At 48.5% G+C, this 18634-nt stretch overlaps 1 protein-coding gene across 1 annotated transcript in view; it reads right to left on the bottom strand.

The window, feature by feature from the left end:
* The window catches only part of LOC119960789 (zinc finger protein 665-like), a 136351-nt gene that overhangs the window by 37856 nt on the left and 79861 nt on the right, over positions 1 to 18634 (bottom strand). Inside the window, exon 5 of the mRNA XM_038788396.1 lies at positions 3577 to 3631. Within this exon, the coding sequence (XP_038644324.1) occupies positions 3577 to 3631 (55 nt within the window). The remainder of the gene's footprint in view (positions 1 to 3576; positions 3632 to 18634) is intronic.

Here is an 18634-nt window from a genome sequence, read left to right as displayed (position 1 = left end):
TCTCACGCCATTTGAGATTAGGGTAAATTACATTCCATGATTATGCGAGCTGAAACATTTTAGACTGTGTTGCCTTGTTATTAATAGATGGACAGCTTGCTATCAAATCAAATGTGTTTGAGCCTAACCCAAACCAATTAGGATTATATTGGGGTGTGATTGGATCGCTTAAGACAGATATGAAATAGTATATCCATGGACGATTTGGCCACCACTTTGTAGAGAGGTAGAGAGGCAGAGAGATGGAGAGACAGAGAGACAAAGGAGTAGAGAAAGAGTAGAGAAGAAGAGAGGAGAGAAATGAAGTAAAGGAAGAGAATTAGAAAAGAGTTCTGTATTCCTATTTCATTTTCAGACTTTGACTTCAGACTTTGACTTTTAAAGTTGTGTTCGTGCTATTGTCTCAGAAGATAATTCCTGTGATTCTTTGAAGAAAATCAAATTGTCTACAAACTACCTTTTAAATGATTTTCAAGTTGTAACTAATGAACTCCAAAATAAAACAATTCTTATTTGCACCTGACAAATTTTTAACTTGAATTTCTACTGAGTTTCAGTAATATACAAGAACAACCGGTAACCTTGAATTGAATTGAAGCTCTACTTCAAATCTTAAGATCCTTCACACACTCTGAAAGTTCCTTCTGTCTGGCGTTCTTATCAAATAATTCACCTCACTCAATTTCCTTTCAGTTTGATAAAGCCCACTAAATCTTGCTTTTGATGGTTCACCACTAATTGTAATACTGATACCAATGTTGCTCATTCTGGTGAGTGCACTTTACACCCACTTGGCTCTGTTTTATTACTTAGCTCTGGAGTCGCCAGGTATCATTTATGATACCATCATGAGGTTCAGGTTCAGATCAGTGACTCAATACACCAATTAGTAAGGTTCAAATCAAGACACGTTTATTAATACACAGTTATCGCTACTCATGCATACAATGCTAAAAGACTAAACTATTCCTACCACTAACAGGCCAATACTTATCTGGATAAGGGAACCCGCTGGGTCAGGGAATAATAGCCTCCTGCTCGATCCTGAGTCTGCAGGCTTCCAGCTGGTACGGACTAAGGGGTCAGGAGCGTCTATCTCGTGGCGTGCATTGACTGGACATTTGCTTGATGGTGCAGCAGTTGGCCAGGCCTCTCCTTCTTACGGTCAAGTTCTTCGAGAGCTGCTAAGATGTTCTGCTGGGAGAGCCGGCTAAGAGAGTGAACTGAACTTCAGACCTGTCTTTTATGGGTCCCAGGGGCTTTGCACCCTTTTGGGCGGACCCCGGGCTTACTTCCAATCGATTGGATCCCATACCAATCGATTGGTTTGAATTCCCCAATACTGGGACTGTTCCTCGATGGCTGGGCGGATCTTTCTGGCTTGTTTGTCTCCTTTGTTTCGGACTCCCGTTGGCTCCGAGGAGTCTGACTTGCTATTGAGTGTCTCAAATGTAGATAATTGTTCCTGGGGATCGCTCATCAATATGCATAGCCGCTGGTTTCGGTGCTGTCTGCTTTCTTTGCAGGCAGAATACCCAGGAACTCTGCAAAACTACTTGTTTGGTTAGGCTGTCCATTTTTCCCTGCTGTCTTGGCAATTCTCCATTTTAACTTGGGGAAGTGGCCAACTCAGTTGGCTACACTCCCTCCTTGTGATCCTAACGCGAAGCTTGAAGGATTTACCAGGATGTTGCCTGGAATGGAGAGTAGGTCTTACGAGGAAAGGTTGAGGGTGCTAGGCCTTTTCTCATTAGAACGGAGAAGGATGAGGGGCGACTTGATAGAGGTTTATAAGATGATTAGGGGAATAGATAGAGTAGATAGTCAGAGACTTTTTCCCCGGGGGAACACACCATTACAAGGGGACATGAATTTAAGATAAATGGTGGAAGATGTAGAGGGGATGTCAGAGGTAGGTTCTTTACCCAGAGAGTAGTGGGGGCTTGGAATGCACTGCCTGGGGAAGTAGCTGAGTCGGAAACGTTAGGGACCTTCAAGCGGCTATTGGATAGGTGCATGGATTAGGGTAGAATAATGGAGTGTAGATTAATTTGTTCTTAAGGGCAGCACGGTAGCATTGTGGATAGCACAATTGCTTCACAGCTCCAGGGTCCCGGGTTCGATTCCGGCTTGGGTCACTGTCTGTGCGGAATCTGCACATCCTCCCCGTGTGTGCGTGGGTTTCCTCCGGGTGCTCCGGTTTCCTCCCTCAGTCCAAAGCTGTGTGGGTTGGGTGGATTGGCCATGATAAATTGCCCTTAGTGTCCAAAATTCTATGATTAACCTAGGACAAAAGTTCGGCACAACATCGTGGGCCGAAGGGCCTGTTCTGTGCTGTATTTCTCTATCTAGTGGGCAGCACGGTAGCATGGTGGTTAGCATAAATGCTTCACAGCTCCAGGGTCCCAGGTTCGATTCCCGGCTGGGTCACTGTCTGTGTGGAGTCTGCACATCCCCTCACGTGTGTGCGTGGGTTTCCTCCGGGTGCTCCGGTTTCCTCCCACAGTCCAAAGATGTGCGGGTTAGGTGGATTGGCCATGATAAATTGCCCGTAGTGTCCTAAAAAAAGTCAGGTTAGGGGGGGGGGGTTGTTGGGTTACGGGTATAGGGTGGATACGTGGGTTTGAGTAGGGTGATCATTGCTCGGCACAACATCAAGGGCCGAAGGGCCTGTTCTGTGCTGTACTGTTCTAAAAAAAAAATCTCTATCTATCTAAGTTTCTAATTGGCGCTATGTCATAAGTGGACATGCATTACAAAACAACAAACTGGAACCTCTAACTGTCCTCAATAAACTACACTCACTCAAAACATCCAAGCATACTAACTTCCTAACATTACAAAACAATAGCAGAATTCATATTTCATTTCTCTGGCTTGGCAGTCAAGCTCAGAGTTGTACAATCTTTCAGAAAACACATTTCTTTATTTACAAATGAAAAAGTTCTTTATTACATTTCGAGGGGTTCAGGGGCCTGGTGGAAACCGAAGATAGGGGATCCCATCCTATATACCGGGGCGCGGGAGCGGTAGGCTCTCCTTTGCCATTTCCTCATACGAAGAGTTTGCACGATGCTGCAGATTATTGCCAACGCTAACAGTGATTCTACCACATAGGAAAGGGAATACCAGGTGATGAACTTGTCACACCAGGTCGGCGTGTTGCTACTTGTTAGTGGGCTTTGTGTGTTCTGTAGAAGTGAAACATTAACGGCTGGTGGAGTGGGGGGTAAGGGGGTTCGCGTCCGCGCACAACCACATGGATCCTATGATCCATATCAAAAAGGTAGAAGATGTCTTCTTCATCTTTCTCTTCTCTTCTGTTCTCTTCTCTTGTGTTCTCCTCCTTTGATCCCTCCTTGGAGCGTCTGAAAATCTGTCAGATCAACCATAGTGTCTGTTAGTATCTTGTTTAATATCTTGTATTGCAGTCTGTCCTTTTGTGCCAAGTTTCCTTTTATAATTGGTCACTCTCTGTGACTCCCTCATTTTTCTTTTTCAAAAACGGATTTTAGGACCAGACATACTCTCAAATATTGTACCACTACGCGCCGTCTCGCAGGCTTTGCGGTTTACCATCCACATGTTCCTGTGTGTAAATAGCATGGGAAGCTGGCAACCAAAGGATTACCTGAAACAAAACAAAACAAAATCAAACTTTTAAAACCAAATGAGTTGCGTATGGGCCGCGACGGGTAAGATTTGGATGGGATCCCCGGGTAGGCCGGACTGTGCTCTATCCGAGCTTAGCTGACCAGAGGGGGGTCCTCAGACAGGGCGGGGATCAGTGCCGTTACTCCACTGCCTGAGCGACCTGACAAGAACGGGTAAGACTGTCGTCATCGTGGGGGGTTGCTGTAATGGTTCAAACTTCGAACCAGAAGAGCAGTTATGAACGGGGCTCTGGTAAGTTCCCAGAGGTTTCTGCTGATACGACTACCGTCAAATCAGAAGAGCAGTTATGAACGGAGCTCTGGTAAGCTCCCAGAGGTTTCTGCTGATAAGACTACCGTCAAATCAGAAGAGCAGTTATGAACGGGGGTCGGGCGAGCTCTCAGCTGACCAGCAAGCCGGCAAGTTCTCAGAGGTATCTGCGGACAAATAGGGCGTGTGTCCGCAGAGCTGTTGTACCTGGGAAAAAACACACAAACACAAGCAAACAAACATGCAACACAAAACGTGCAGGTTCCATCAGAAAGGACACCGTTTCTCTCTCAAGCTGTTCCTCTTTTTACATCATCTGGACACCTCGATTGTCATCCGGGAACAGGGTCGTAAAGGGGTTGTGGTTTTGGGAGTCAGACTCATTGTCACCCTCTTCTCCCGGATGCCATACTCTGGAGTGAATAATGGCTGCTGAGGCTGCATGGTGTGACCGTGGGTCCATCTCGTCATTCCGGACGTGCCTGAGCGAATTGTCCAAATCCATATGTACAAAGTCGATGTCGCCATTGTAGGGGGGGCGATCTTGGGTGAGGGTTGTTGAGGAACGTGATCAGGAAGGGAGTCACTGGAATCGTGGTCAGGGTCGTTGGGTGTGGGGCCTGTTTCTGGGGGATAGTAGGGAGGAGTGCTGTGGCTGTCGTCAGAGTCACAGTCGCTGTCTCTGCTGTAGCTGCTGGTGGGCGTGTTGGGCGGAATCTAAAGTCAAGGAGCGGAGTCGAGGTTGTGTCCGTGGAGGTGCTGGACTGGCGTGGTGTGCGTGGTTGGACTGCGAGCCAGATGCCTTTAACTGGTGTATATGAAACTATGCAGTCTTCCCGTTGGGGTACTTGATCTTGTAAACCGAGGAGCTAACTTTGCCCGCAATCGAGGACGGACCTGAATACTTTGGCGACAGGAATGTGCTGGGGTTGTAGACAGACAGCATGACCTGCTGTCCTATCGAAACAGGCCTTGCTCTGTTTCCTTTTCGTGCCTAATTTAACCGTGGCTGCTAGCTGAGCCGATTTTACGTTCTCTACCAATTGTTTTACTGCGGCCCCGTGGTTGAGGGCTGGTCAGGTCAAGTCCTAAAAGGAATTCTGTACCCTTCATGGGGCGTCCGGTCATGAGGGTGTGTGGGGTGAAACCTGTAGAAGTCGCAACAGTATTTCGCAAAAACATTAACGCGATTGGGAGGACTGAATCACAAGTCGTGTTATTCTCCTGGACCATTTTTCGGAGGGTTGCTTTTAGGGTCCGACTCACGCGCTCCACGATCCCACTCGACTGGGGGAGGTATGCGATGTGGAATTTCTGTGTTATGCCAAATATCGTGAGGACGTTCTTAATGACATGTCCCGTAAAATGGGAACCTTGGTCCGATTCAATTCTGCGGGGGAGTCCACATCCGGTAAAGATGTGGTGGGTTGAAATCTTTGCCGTGGTTTTTGCCGTATTGGTCCTGGATGGGAATGCTTCAACCCATTTTGTAAACGTGTCTATCGCTACTAAAACATACTTGTAACCATTCCTGCAAGGGGGCAATGGTCCTATAAAATCAATCTGGAGGTTGGTCCAGGGGCCATTAACGGGGCGGGTGTGGCTAAGCTGAGCTTTCTTGGCGTATCTGTCCGGATCATTCCGGGCACTGATAAGGCAATTCTCTACGTAATGTGTAACGTCTTCTCTCAAATTTGGCCACCAACAGAGCTGTCTCAGGTGGGCTGTGGTGGGGTCTATTCCCTGGTGTCCATGACCGTCATGGAACAAGCCAATCAATTGATTTCTGTCCTGTTCAGGAACCAGATAAAGGGTGTCTTTGAGGACCATACCATCATGTGTGGTCAGGGCGTTTTTAAACCTGTCGTACGGGGCTGCAATCTTTCCTTTCAAACTCTCCCTGAGATTACTGTCCTGCTTTTGGGCCTGCACTAAATCTTCAATGTTAGTCTGCGAGTCTTGAACTGCATTTACTGGGGCGCTTTCAGGGGGGAATCCAGAACTGCATCAGCTTTCACATTTCCAGGGGGGGAGGAACGGTGGTGACTTCTAACCTTAATTATGCCAAAAATCCTATCCTTTGCTTTCTCTCGAATATGTCGGAGCAATGGGGCCGATGGCAGGGGCTTCCCATCTGCGGAAACAAATCCTCTTGTTTTCCACAGGGGTCGGAAATCCGTTAAACTGTTGCAGACATAGAGTCTATCGGAGTGGATGTCTGCCGGGCTGGGGAAGGAATCTGGGTGCTCAACAATGGCCGCGAGCTCTGCTGCTTGTGACCTGGTAATTTCAATGCGATCTCCTCTAATGCGCGTCCCTCCGCGTCCTCAACGTAGATGCCGCATCCTGTAATGCGCTTACCATTTAAAACAGTGGATGAACCATCCACATAAATCCACAAAGGTGCACACGTGTCTGTGTGCTGGGGGCTTTGGGTTGAACTTCCTGTCTTTTTGGGGGGCGTCTTTGCAATAAAGGGTCCTGTATTGTGAAGTGGGGATATGATCTCACATTCATGGGGTGTTCCTGGGTACTGGAGGTTATCTGCTAAAAACGTGTGTGTCTTTGTCCGTTTCACAGTGATATCTCGTCCCTGCAAAAGAAGGGTCCATCTCGCTGCTCTAATGTGACTAACTGTTCTGTCCTTCAGTTGTCCATGTAACAAAAGCTGTGTGGGGGTGTGTTCGGTCAGAATCCTGATGGGGTTCAGTCCGGTAATGTAGGAAAAATTCTGCACTGCCCAGAAAACTGCGAGTAGGTGCCTCTCGCAGGCTGAAAATCCTTGCTCCACAGGATCTAAAATTCTAGAGGCGTAAGCCACTGGTCGTAGCTGCTCGTGCCGTTCCTGAAGGAGCACGTCCGAAAGGGTGCGGTCTGTGCTTGCTACCTCAATAGCATAGGGGGGAAAGCGGGTCTGGAACTTGGAGTGCGGGGACTGCAATGAGGGCTCTTTTAAGTCCGCCCACAGCATCCGTATGCCATTCCCAAGGGGCTCCTTTCTTTAGGAGGTCTGAGAGTGGGGCTGCCTTTGTCGCAAAACCATCAATATGGTTCTGACAGTACCCAACCAGTCCTAAAAATGACCGGAGGGCTGAAACATTTTGGGGAAGGGGCAATTTAGCAATCGAGTCAATCCTTTTATGCTCGATCCTGCGTTTACCATGTGTGATAATTGTTCCCAAATATATCACCTTTTCTTCCAAAATCTGGGCCTTTTTGGGGTTCACTTTACAACCAATTGTCTGTAGAAGTTCCAGGAGTTCAGACAGAAGCGTGATGTGATCTGCCTTGGTGTCTGTCTGCAGTAATAGGCCGTCCACATACTGGACCAGACATTCGGGGCGAGAGAATTTGGCTGAACCATTTGCCAGCTGTCGGTGGAAAATGGAGGGGGAGTTGTGGAATCGTTGTGGGAGGCATGTCCACGTATATTGCTGTCCTTTAAATGTGAAGGCAAATTTGTACTGGCACGCCTTTGCCAATAGAATGGACCAGAAGCCGTTACTGACGTCTAAAACCGTAAAGCATCGTGAGTTGAGTCCACGTTTGAGCATGGACTCGTGGCTACCGTGGGGGCTGCGGCTGGGGTGATTTTGTTGAGTTCCCGATCATCGATGGTCAGTTGCCATGATCCATCGGGCTTTCTCACTGGCCAAATCGGGGCATTGTTGGTTGAGGCCACTGATCTGTGTACGCCCTGCTCTAATAAGCTGTTGATAACTTTTGCAATTTCTCCCTCTGCTTCCTGGGGAAATCCATACTGTTTCTGGGGTCTGGGGTCAGGTCCTGTAATTTGAACAGAGCCAGCCATCCTGCCACAGTCATGCTTATGGGTGGCAAATGCTGCCCTATTTTTCTGGAGAACTGCCCTAACCTGCTTGTCCGTGCTAATTGCTGTCGGGTTGAACCAATACTCTCCGACTGCACTAATCTTGTTTGCGTACTCACCTACTGTGAGCGTTGTGGTGGCTCTTTCTGACCTCGCCATTCTCGGCACACACTGGTTTACTGGATCAAATGACGTTATGTGTGTTCATAAAATCAATGTCTAGAACGTGTTCTGCTGTGTGGGGCAGATCTACTAAAACAACGGGGTGTCTGGTGGAGATGTTCCCTAGTTGGATGGGTACAGGGGCTGTCATGTGTCCCTGCTGTGAGTGGCCTGTGAAGCCGCTGAGGGTGATTGTGGCTGTAGTGAGCCACGTGTCCTTCTGAAACATATTGGATGAATTTATGGTCATGCAGGACCCTCCTGTGTCCCAGAGTAATTCAATGGGCTGTCCCCGTATCTTTGCTATGACTATCGGTCGTCCGGACGTATCCCAAAGGGTGTCACAGACCCAAGTGGGGGAGCCCGAACACGGTCAGTCCGTGCCGTTCATGTCTCCTGGGTCTGAACGGGTGCTGACACTATAAATAGGCTTTTCCCTATTTCTGTTCAGAGTGCCTGTCTGTTGGCCTCTCTGTGCTTTCTGGGGGGCGTTGCACTCTCGTGCAAAGTGTCCTACCTGACCACAGTTGTAACATTCCTGTGGCTTCTTGGGGGGTGGGGGGGGGGGGGGAGGTGGTTGTTCTTTCCTTCATTCACCCAGGCGGGGTTTTGGTGCGCTCTGACTGCCTGAATGTCTGCCTCTGCCTGTGCCTCCTCGGGCTTCTTAAACGCGAGTTTGCTGTGTACAGATTGCTCCCAAGCGCAGGACAACCTTTTTAATACCCATTTCTCATTGTGGCCGTCTTCTGATGGGTCTAATTGTTCCCGGGGATCGCTCATCAACATGCATAGCCGCTGGTTTCGGTGCTGTCTGCTTTCTTTGCAGACAGAATACACAGGAACTCTGCAAAAACGTCTTCTTTTGGTTAGACTCCATTTCTCCCTGCTGTCTTTGCGATTCTCCATTTTAACTTGGGCAAGTGGCCAACTCAGGTGGCTACACCGTCTCCCCACGAACAAAACGACAAATATTTAATTTCTTATCCGCTTATTCTTTCCATCACATGCTGTGACAATTTTAAATGCTTTCGAGCCAACTCACCAGCCTTAGTTGATTCATTAGGGTGCATCCCTAATTGCAAATAGCACAAATGGAATTCCTGTATCCCAATCCTCTGCAGAATCCGGACTACAGGCCCTCAACACGGTCTTTAAAGTTTTATGCCACCTTTCTAATGCTCCCTGTGATTCTGAATAATTCGCGTTTGATTTAAATTGCTTTACTCCTGAGGTATCCATAACTTCCCTGAATAATTTGACGTAAAATTGTACCCTTGATCTGATTGGATTTCCTTTGGTAGTCTGTATCTGATAAAAACAATGTAGTTAACTCCTCCACAACCCTCTTATTTCGCAATGGACTTGTCTCCAGAAATCTAATAGGCACATCATTACGGACAAGAAATACTGATTCCCACTTTTCATCTCAGGAAGGGGTCCCACGCGATCAATTAGAACCCTTGTAAAAGGTTGCTAAAATTACGGAATGGGTATTGAGGGTGCTGGTTTAATTATCACTTCCTCATTATTACATTATTTCTAATGTAATAATGCAGGTTGATCATCCCTTATCCGATATTCCGAAAACCGGAAAATTCCAAAATGCACCATTCTTTGAGCACTGACGTGATGTCATGCGTGGGAAATCCCACAAGCTCTGGGAATGCGCATGTCTCAACTTACTGCACACGCGCAGATTCCAACGCGCCGCACATGCGCGTTATCACAAAATTCCGAAATCCAATACGCGCCAGGCCCCGAGCATTTCGGATAAGGGATCCTCAACCTGTAACACTCTGGTTTGCTCTCCGATTCTATTTCTGTATATGCTTTCTGACACGACTGCGTTATCTCTGAACCCTTTTGTTGTAATTCTACCAGTTTTCCTGAAGTAAAGATGTCAGCTTCACCCTCCCTAATAATAATATTATTGGATTACCCTTGTTCTTTGCTACCCATTTGGTCAAAGATGGTTTGTGATAACTCGTGATAACTTGTGATCGGGGCAGCAGGGTAGCATGGTGGTTAGCATAAATGCTTCACAGCTCCAGGGTCCCAGGTTCGATTCCCGGCTGGGTCACTGTCTGTGTGGAGTCTGCACGTCCTCCCCCTGTGTGCGTGGGTTTCCTCCGGGTGCTCCGGTTTCCTCCCACAGTCCAAAGATGTGCGGGTTAGGTGGATTGGCCGTGATAAATTGCCCGTAGTGTCCTAATAAAAGTAAGGTTAAGGGGGGGTTGTTGGGTTACGGGTATAGGGTGGATACGTGGGTTTGAGTAGGGTGATCATGGCTCGGCACAACATTGAGGGCCGAAGGGCCTGTTCTGTGCTGTACTGTTCTATGTTCTATGTTCTATAACTGAATCTCAGCCTTCCGATCTTTACTCCTCGATTCCTCCTCCTGTCTCAACCTGTGGCTTTGTGATCCTGTCACCGCACATTCAGGAAACACCCCAGGATATGCTTCTTGCAACACCTCAGTTGTTTGACTTGCCACCGGCTTTTCGACCACAGTAGGCATCGCTCCCACCTGCGATCTAGCTATATCATTACCCAGATGAACTGTACTCCGGAAAAAAAAGTCACTTCTCTTTTACTCCTGCCGCCGCTTCACATTTGCCCGGTCCCTCTAACCTTACCTTATATAATGGAATGCTACTCACTTCACCACTAATCCCACCACTCACCACCTTTTATGGCAATACTCCTTCTGAACTACATATCTCCTTATCTCTCACCATTAAAGATTGACTTGCTCCTCTGCCGTCTCCATCTTGTACACATGAGTAAACCTTACCCTCACAAATCAAGTCTTTAAAAAGATCTGACTCCTGCTTATCAACCATTGTGTTTTAAAGAGTCTGTCTTCGTAGGACATTTCCTCGGACAACGATATTGCGACTTTGTGTGTCCAACCTTATTACAATGAAAACATTTAAGTTTTCTCATCTCTCTCCCACCCTCATAGGTTTCCTTTTTCACCTGAGGCAAACTCTCTTTAATAATAATAATCTTTGTTATTAATAATCTTTATTAGTGTCACAAGTAGGCTGACATTAACACTGCAATGCAGTTACTGTGAAAAGCCCCTAGTCGCCACACTCCGGCGCCTGTTCGGGTACACAGAGGGAGAATTCAGAATGTCCAATTCACCCAACAAGCACGTCTTTCGGGACTTGTGGGAGGAAACCGGAGCACCCGGAGGAAGCCCACGCAGGCACGGGGAGAACGTGCAGACTGCGCACAGACAGTGACCCAAGCCAGGAATCGAACCTGCGACCCTGGAACTGTGACATTGCTGCCATCTATCTCCAACTAGACCTCTTTTTATTTATACAATTATAGAATTTACAGTGCAGAAGGAGGCCATTCGGCCCATCGAGTCTGCACCGGCTCCTGGAAAGAGCACCTTATCCAAGGTTAACACCTCCACCCTATCCCCATAACCCAGTAACCCCACCCAACACTAAGGGCAATTTTGGGCACTATGGGCAATTTATCATGTCCAATCCACCTAACCTGCACATCTTTGGACTTTGGGAGGAAACCGGAGCACCCGGAGGAAACCCACGCACACACAGGGTGGATGTGCAGACTCCGCACAGTCAGTGACCCAAGACCCAAGCCGGAATTGAAATGGGACCCTGGAGCTGTGAAGCGATTGTGCTATACACAATGCTACCGTGCTGCCCCTTGACTTGCCTTGACTACCTGCAGATTACTCACTTCCCCGGTTTCATCGAAAACCGCATCCTGATTTATGAACTGTTTCAAAATCATCTGCCATTGCTGCTGCCTCTCTAGCAGTTTTAACCCTTTGCTCTTCCACATGAGTTCTCACCACTCAGGCAAGCAAATCTTTAAATTCCTCCAGAATTATCGTTTCCCGAGGGGCTTAATCCATTCGGTCTATTTTTACCGCTCATATCCACCTCAAAAGCATTTTGTTCAATTCTGTCACATTCTATACACGTCTGATCTGGTTCTTTCCTTAGATTCCTAAACTTCTGCCTCGGATTCTGGCACGGGGTTATATGAATGGAAAATGGTTTTCCTCACCTCATAATAATACCTTGATACCTCCTCTGATATTGACACAAACACTTCACTAGCTACACCTCCCAACTTTGTTTGAATCAACCCTATCCACGTGGTCTTTGACCACTTCAATTGTTCAGCCATTATATCAAAAGAGATTTCATTTAAATACGGCTTCCACATCTTTCTCTTCAAACCTTGGCAGGTCTTGAATATATTTAAACATATTCCCACTCAGCTTTTGACTTGGATGGGTTACCCCGCTCTCTAAACTTTCAATTCCGGCCTTGATTGTCAATATTTCAAGTTAATGTTCTTTCTCTCTCTTTCTCTCTCTCTCTCCCTGTCTCTCTCTGTCTCTCTCTCTATCTCTCCCTGTCTATCTGTCTCTCTGTCTCTCTCTCTGTCTCTGTTTCTCTCTCTCTTTCTCTGTCTCTCTCTCTCTGTCTCTCTTTGTTTCTCTCTCTCTTTCTCTGTCTCTCTCTGTGTCTCTCTCTTTCTCTCTCCCCCTCTTTCTCTTTCTCTCTGTCTCTCACTTTCTGTCTCTCTCTCTTGCTGTATCTCTCTGTCCTTCTCTGTCTATTTCTCTCTCTCCCTCTGACTATCTCTCTTCCTGCCTGACTCTCTTCTGTCTCTCTCTCTCTGTCTCTGTCTCTCTGTGTGTCTTTGTCTCTCTCTCTGTCTCTCTCTGTCTCTCTCTCTCTCTGTCCCTCTCTCTCTGACCCCCTCTCTCTCTCTTTATCTTTCTGTCTCTCTCTCTGTCTCTCTCTCTCTCTCTCTCTCTCTCTGACTCTCGGTCTCTGTCCCTCTCTGTCTCTATCCCTTTCTGTCTCTCTCAGTTTGTGTGTCTCTCTCTCTGTTTCTCTCTCTCTTTCTCACTCTCGTTCTCTGTCTCTCTGTGTCTCTGTCTCTCTCTCTCTGACTTTCTCCCTCCCCCTCTTTCTCTTTCTCTCTGTCTCTCTCTCTTGCTGTCTCTCTGTCCGTCTCTGTCTATTTCTCTCTCTCTCCCTCTGACTATCTCTCTTCCTCCCTGACTCTCTTCTGCCTCTCTACCTCTCTCTCTCTATGTATCTGTCTCTCTATCTGTCTCTCTCCCTCTCTGACACTATTTCTGTCTCCCTCTCTCTCTCTCTCTCTCTCTCTCTCCCCCTCTCTCTGTCTCTCTCTCTCTGTCCCTTTCTCTGTCTCTCTCTCTCTCTCTCTGTCTCTCTCTCTCTGGCTCTCTCTGTCTCTCTGTCTGTCGCTCTCTCTGACTCTGTCTCTGTCCCTCTCTGTCTCTGTCCCTTTCTGTCTCTCTAGCTCTGCCTCTCGCTCTCTGTCTCTCTCTTCTGTTTCTCTCTCGCTCTGCCTCTCGCTCTCTGTCTCTCTCTTCTGTTTCTCTCTCTCTCTGTCTCTCTCTCTCTCCCTGTCTGTCTGTCTCTCTCTCTGTCTGTCTCCCTCTCTCGCTCTGTCTGTCTCTCTCTCTCTGTCTGTCTCTCTCTCTATCTCTCTCTCTCTGTCTCTCTCTCTGACTCTCTGTCCCTCTCTGTCTCTGTCCCTTTCTGTCTCTCTCGCTCTGCCTCTCGCTCTCTGTCTCTCTCTCTCTTCTGTTTCTCTCTCGCTCTGTCTCTCTCTCTCTGTATCTCTCTCTCTCTGTCTCTCTCTCTCTGTCTCTCTCTCTCCCTGTCTGTCTGTCTCTCTCTCTCTGTCTGTCTCCCTCTCTCGCTCTGTCTATCTCTCTCTCTCTGTGTCTGTCTCCCTCTCTTTCTCGCTCTCTCTATCTGTCTCTCTCCCTCTCTGACTCTCTTTCTGACTCTATGTCACTCTCTGTCTCTGTCACTCTGTCTCCCTCTCTGTCTCTCTCTCTGTCTCTCTCTCTGTCTCTCTCTCTCTCTCTCTCTTGTTTCTCTCTCGCTCTGTCTCCCTCTCTCTGTGTGTCTCTCTCTCCCTGTCTGTCTGTCTCTCTCTCTCTGTCTGTCTCCCTCTCTTTCTCTCTCTCTCTCTCTGTCTCTCTCTCTCTGTCTCTCTCTCTCTGTCTCTCTCTCTCTCTCTCTGTCTCTCTCTCTCTGCCCCCCTCTCTTTCTCTCTCTCTGTCTGTCTCTCTCCCTCTCTGACTCTTTCTGACTCTCTGTCACTCTCTGTCTCTGTCTCTCTCTCTGTCTCCCTCTCTGTCTATCTCTCTCTCTACGTCCTCTTACCATTTTCTTCCCTTGCTAATCTTTCCACCAAAATGTCAATTGCCTTTTGAGAAGCTCTTTCTATTTTCTTCTCCTCTGCCATTGCCGCTTTCTGTTTGTCTTTTCCATTTGGAATTGAATTTTAGCTAATTGCAATGATTCAGTCCGGCAAATTGAAATGCTGAGCTTTTGGTTGAATGACCTCCACCTTCTTCACCCCTCCAGGTAAGGACAAACTGTAGCTGGTCTGCCAAACCCCAAACGCTTTGTTTTAACCACCCTTTGTAAACCGACCAGACTGACCTCCTCTGTTAGGATTCCGGACTAGACCCCAACATTTGTTAGGATCCCGGAGCAGACTCAATACAGCTCAAAGGCCACTTATAAATAAAGTTAACACAACAGGTTTACTGGCAAGCCTCGGTGGAAAGACATTTTGGATGGAGACACTTTTGAAAGGTTGGTCCAGTTCCCTTCTGTCTTGTGTCAGACCCTTCTGCTCAACTGAACAGCATTTGGCAAAAATGAAAACTGCAGTCAGCCCTGGCTCATCCCGTTCTTGACATCATTTCTGTCCCTCTAAAATGTCCCATGACCTCCTTAGCCAGGACTAAACAAAATGCCTCAAATTACCTATACCCCAGTGAACCATCCAAACATAAACGCTGTTCCATTAACCCTTTATCTGTAAGCAAGTGAGTGGTAGGAATGATTACCTCACTTTTATGACTCCTTAATTACACCTTTAGCAGTCACACATTCTGGGTACCTTAACCTAGGTTCTTCAATAATATTACTGCTAAAAATATATACCCTAATCCAGGCTTTCAAAAACATTATTGCAACATATATAAATACAATTCATACATCAACTTATTCCATTCATGGCCTCTTTGGAGTGTAGAAATCCATTGAATTTCTACTGCAGACGGAGGCCATTTGGCCCATCAAGTCTGCACATCTCTGGACACTGAAGGGCAATTTATCGTGGTCAATCCACCTAAGCTGCACATCTTTGGACTGTGGGAGGAAACGGGAGCACCCGGAGGAAAACCCTGCAGACACTCTATGATGAAAATGGTTGAATGGTTGGGAGTCAATACATTTCGGAGTTCACAAGACTGAGAGGCGACTCTATTGCAGCAAACAAGAATCCGAGTGGGGCTTGACAGGGTGGACTCTGGAGAGAGGCTGCAGCACGGGAAGAGTAAAGGAAGGTTGGCCATCATTTCTGAGGGATTGGAGGATCAAAATAGGGAAGAAAAAATAGGGAAGTCCTATGAAAACCACACAAGGCACTATTTAGACCACACCTGGAATAACGAGAACAGTTTTGTGCTCTTTCCCCTTACTGGGGCGGCGTGGTAGCACAGCGGTTAGCACTGTTGCTTCACAGCGCCAGGTACCCGGGTTCGAGTCCCGGCTTGGCTCACTGTCTGTGCGGAGTCTGCACGTCCTCCCCCTGTGTGCGTGGGTTTCCTCCGGGTGCTCCGGTTTCCTCCCACAGTCCAAAGATGTGCAGGTTCGGTGGATTGGCCGTGCTAAATTGCCCCCTTGTGACTAAGGTCAGGTGGGGATTACTGGCTCATGGGGATGGGGTGGAGGTGTGGGATTGGGTAGGGTGCTCTTTTCCAGAGCCGGTGCAGACTCAATGGGCCGAATGGCCTCCTTCGGCACTGTAAATTCTATGATCCACACCTGGAATAACGGGATTCCCTTATCTAAGGATAGATATCCTGGCATTGGGGGCAGTCCAGAGCGGGTGCACCCGGTCGATCTGGGGTAAGGAGGGGTTTTCTTACGAGGAGATTGAGAAGGTTTGGCTCTGTGCTCATTCGAGTTCAGAAGAAGGAGAGGCGACCTTATTGAGTCAGACAGGGGGGGTCGACGGGGAGTGGATGTTTCCTCTTGTGGGAGAGTCTCGGACCAGAGTGCACATTCGCAGAGTGAGGGGGGTGTCCATTGAAGCCAGAGATGAGGAGGAATCTCAGAGGTGTTTAGCACACTGGGCTAAATCGCTGGCTTTGAAAGCAGACCAAGCAGGCCAGCAGCACGGTTCGATTCCCGTAACAGCCTCCCCGAACAGGCGCCGGAATGTGGCGACTAGGGGCTTTTCACAGTAACTTCATTGAAGTCTACTCGTGACAATAAGCCATTTTCATTTAATTTTCATTTCATTTCATCTGTGGAAGTCTTCACTGCATAGGCTGGGCCGTTGAATTGATTTAAGGCTGCCTTTAACACACCAGCGAGGGGAGTGGGTGGTGGGGGGGTTACGGGAATGGGGGTGGAGTCCAATTATACTCCAGATCCCATGACGATCTGTACCCCAACAGTGGCTAGGATAGAGATTTGAGACAGCACGGAAAGAATGATTCGCTCCAGGAGAGAGTACGCGGAGAAATAGTTGATCTGGTCGTTCGGAACAAAACTTTATTATCAATGCAACGTTAAACTTTTGAATTCACACCCAAGAGCTTACACTTCACCCCTTCAACACCACAACTCGATGTTCAATTAAACGACACAAAGAATAAACATACAGCTCTCAATCAATCTTACCACGGGAGAATTGAGGTCCCAGTGTCAGGCAGATCAGAATTCAACTCTCTCCAAAGTTTCTCCGCCAACTGCCTCGCGACGGCTTTTTCCAAATGCCTCTCTCCCTTCCGTGGCTCCGCCCAGCAATGATCCCATCTTCCCCAAAGCCGCAGAACAATCGATCTCTGCGGGCCGCAAAGGACATTAACTCCCCGAGGACTTCCCCAGTCAAACCACAGTCCATTAGCCCAGACTGAAAAACACGTCCCTTTGGCCACGTCACCTTCTGGCTGCTACAGGCCCTTGCAACTTGCCCAATACTTACAATCCAATATTCCTGAAGTCTTCCCGCCGTCACACAAGCAATTGCTCTCAACTGCCCTCTGAAAATGGCCAAGCGCGCCAACTTGGTTCAAGGGGGGCAAGCAGGAACGGGCAACAAATATTAGCCCTGCCCCATGACACCCACATCGCTCTTCGCCCTGAAACCACGCATCGGGGGAGCTCTATTGGATTGCTCTAGTGGTTGGGGCCACAGCCGTTCTCTTTATATATTAACCTACTCCTGCTCCTCGTTCTTATGTTCTTATGTTCCTACCCTCTGATACCTACCCCCTACCCCCGCTTGTTAATCAAGAATCTATCCAGCTCTGCCTTAAAATATTCACCGATTTCGGCTCCACTGCCTCGAGTAATAGACTTTCAGAGGCTCATGGCCCCCTCAATTCTCAATTCTCATCATCTCCGTCTCAAATGGGCGACCTCCTTAATTTTAAATAGTGACCCCCTCCTCCCGCAGCACCATTTCCTCCCACACACGAGGAAACATCCTCTCCCACATCCACACCTGTCCAAGCGCCTCTGGGGGGGTCTCGAAGATTTCGATCAAGTCGCCCCTCAGTCTTGCCGATTGCAGCGGGTTGTGAGGCGAATCCTGTCCGAACCCTTCCTCGTAAGGCAGCCCCGCCCACCCATTCCCGGCCTCCTCCTCACTGATAAAATAGTCTCTGAACCGCGGAGAGAGTCCAGGAGCTTTCTGACGGGGTGGTGGGGGGAATGGAGCCCTTTGCCTCATCGGGCGCCCACCTCCTCTCATCCCATTCCCCAGCACCCCTGGCCCGTAGCCGTTTCGTGGACAGCACGGTAACACAGTGGTTAGCACCGTTGCTTCACAGTCCCAGGGTCCCAGGTTCGATTCCCGGCTTGTGTCACTGTCTGTGCGGAGTCTGCACGTTCTCCCCGTGTCTGCGTCCTCCGGGTGCTCCGGTTTCCTCCCACAGGTCCCGAAAGACGTGATGTTGGGTGAACTGGACATTCTGAATTCTCCCTCAGTGTACCCGAACAGGTGCCGGAGTGTGGCGACTAGGGGCTTTTCACAGTCACTTCATTGCAGTGTTAATGTCAGCCGACTTGTGACAATAAAGCTTATGAAATATTTACGGTCCCTGTCTAGAGGCCCCTCTAAACGCAATCGCCTCTTCCCTTGAGTGAGGAGGCCAAAACTGTACAGGGCGCTCTGGAGGCAGTCTAGCCCGTGGCCTCCCATCCATCCCCCCCCCCCCCCCCCACCAAACAAAAAACAAACAGCAGCTGAGTATTTCCAGCGTAGAATGGTGGAACCCCCACAGTGCAGAAGGAGGCTGTTGGGCCCATTGGTTCTGCTCCGATCCACTCTGACCTGACCGGCCCAGGTGACGTAGCCTGAACGACCCACCTAACCCCCGCACCTCTCTGATTGTCGTGGGATCTCACCCCCATCCTCCCCTCCCCCCCCCAGGGCAGCACAGTAGCATTGTGGATAGCACAATCGCTTCACAGCTCCAGGGTCCCAGGTTCGATTCCCGGCTTGGGTCACTGTCTGTGCGGAGTCTGCACGTCCTCCCCGTGTGTGTGCGTGGGTTTCCTCCGGGTGCTCCGGTTTCCTCCCACAGTCCAAAGATGTGCAGGTTAGGGTGGATTGGCCGTGATAAATTGCCCTTAGTGTCTA

The sequence above is a fragment of the Scyliorhinus canicula genome, unplaced genomic scaffold (assembly GCF_902713615.1).
Source record: "Scyliorhinus canicula unplaced genomic scaffold, sScyCan1.1, whole genome shotgun sequence".
Taxonomy (NCBI): Eukaryota; Metazoa; Chordata; class Chondrichthyes; order Carcharhiniformes; family Scyliorhinidae; genus Scyliorhinus; species Scyliorhinus canicula.
Note: the sequence above shows the minus strand (reverse complement) of the source record. Positions and strands in the feature narration are given on the sequence as shown.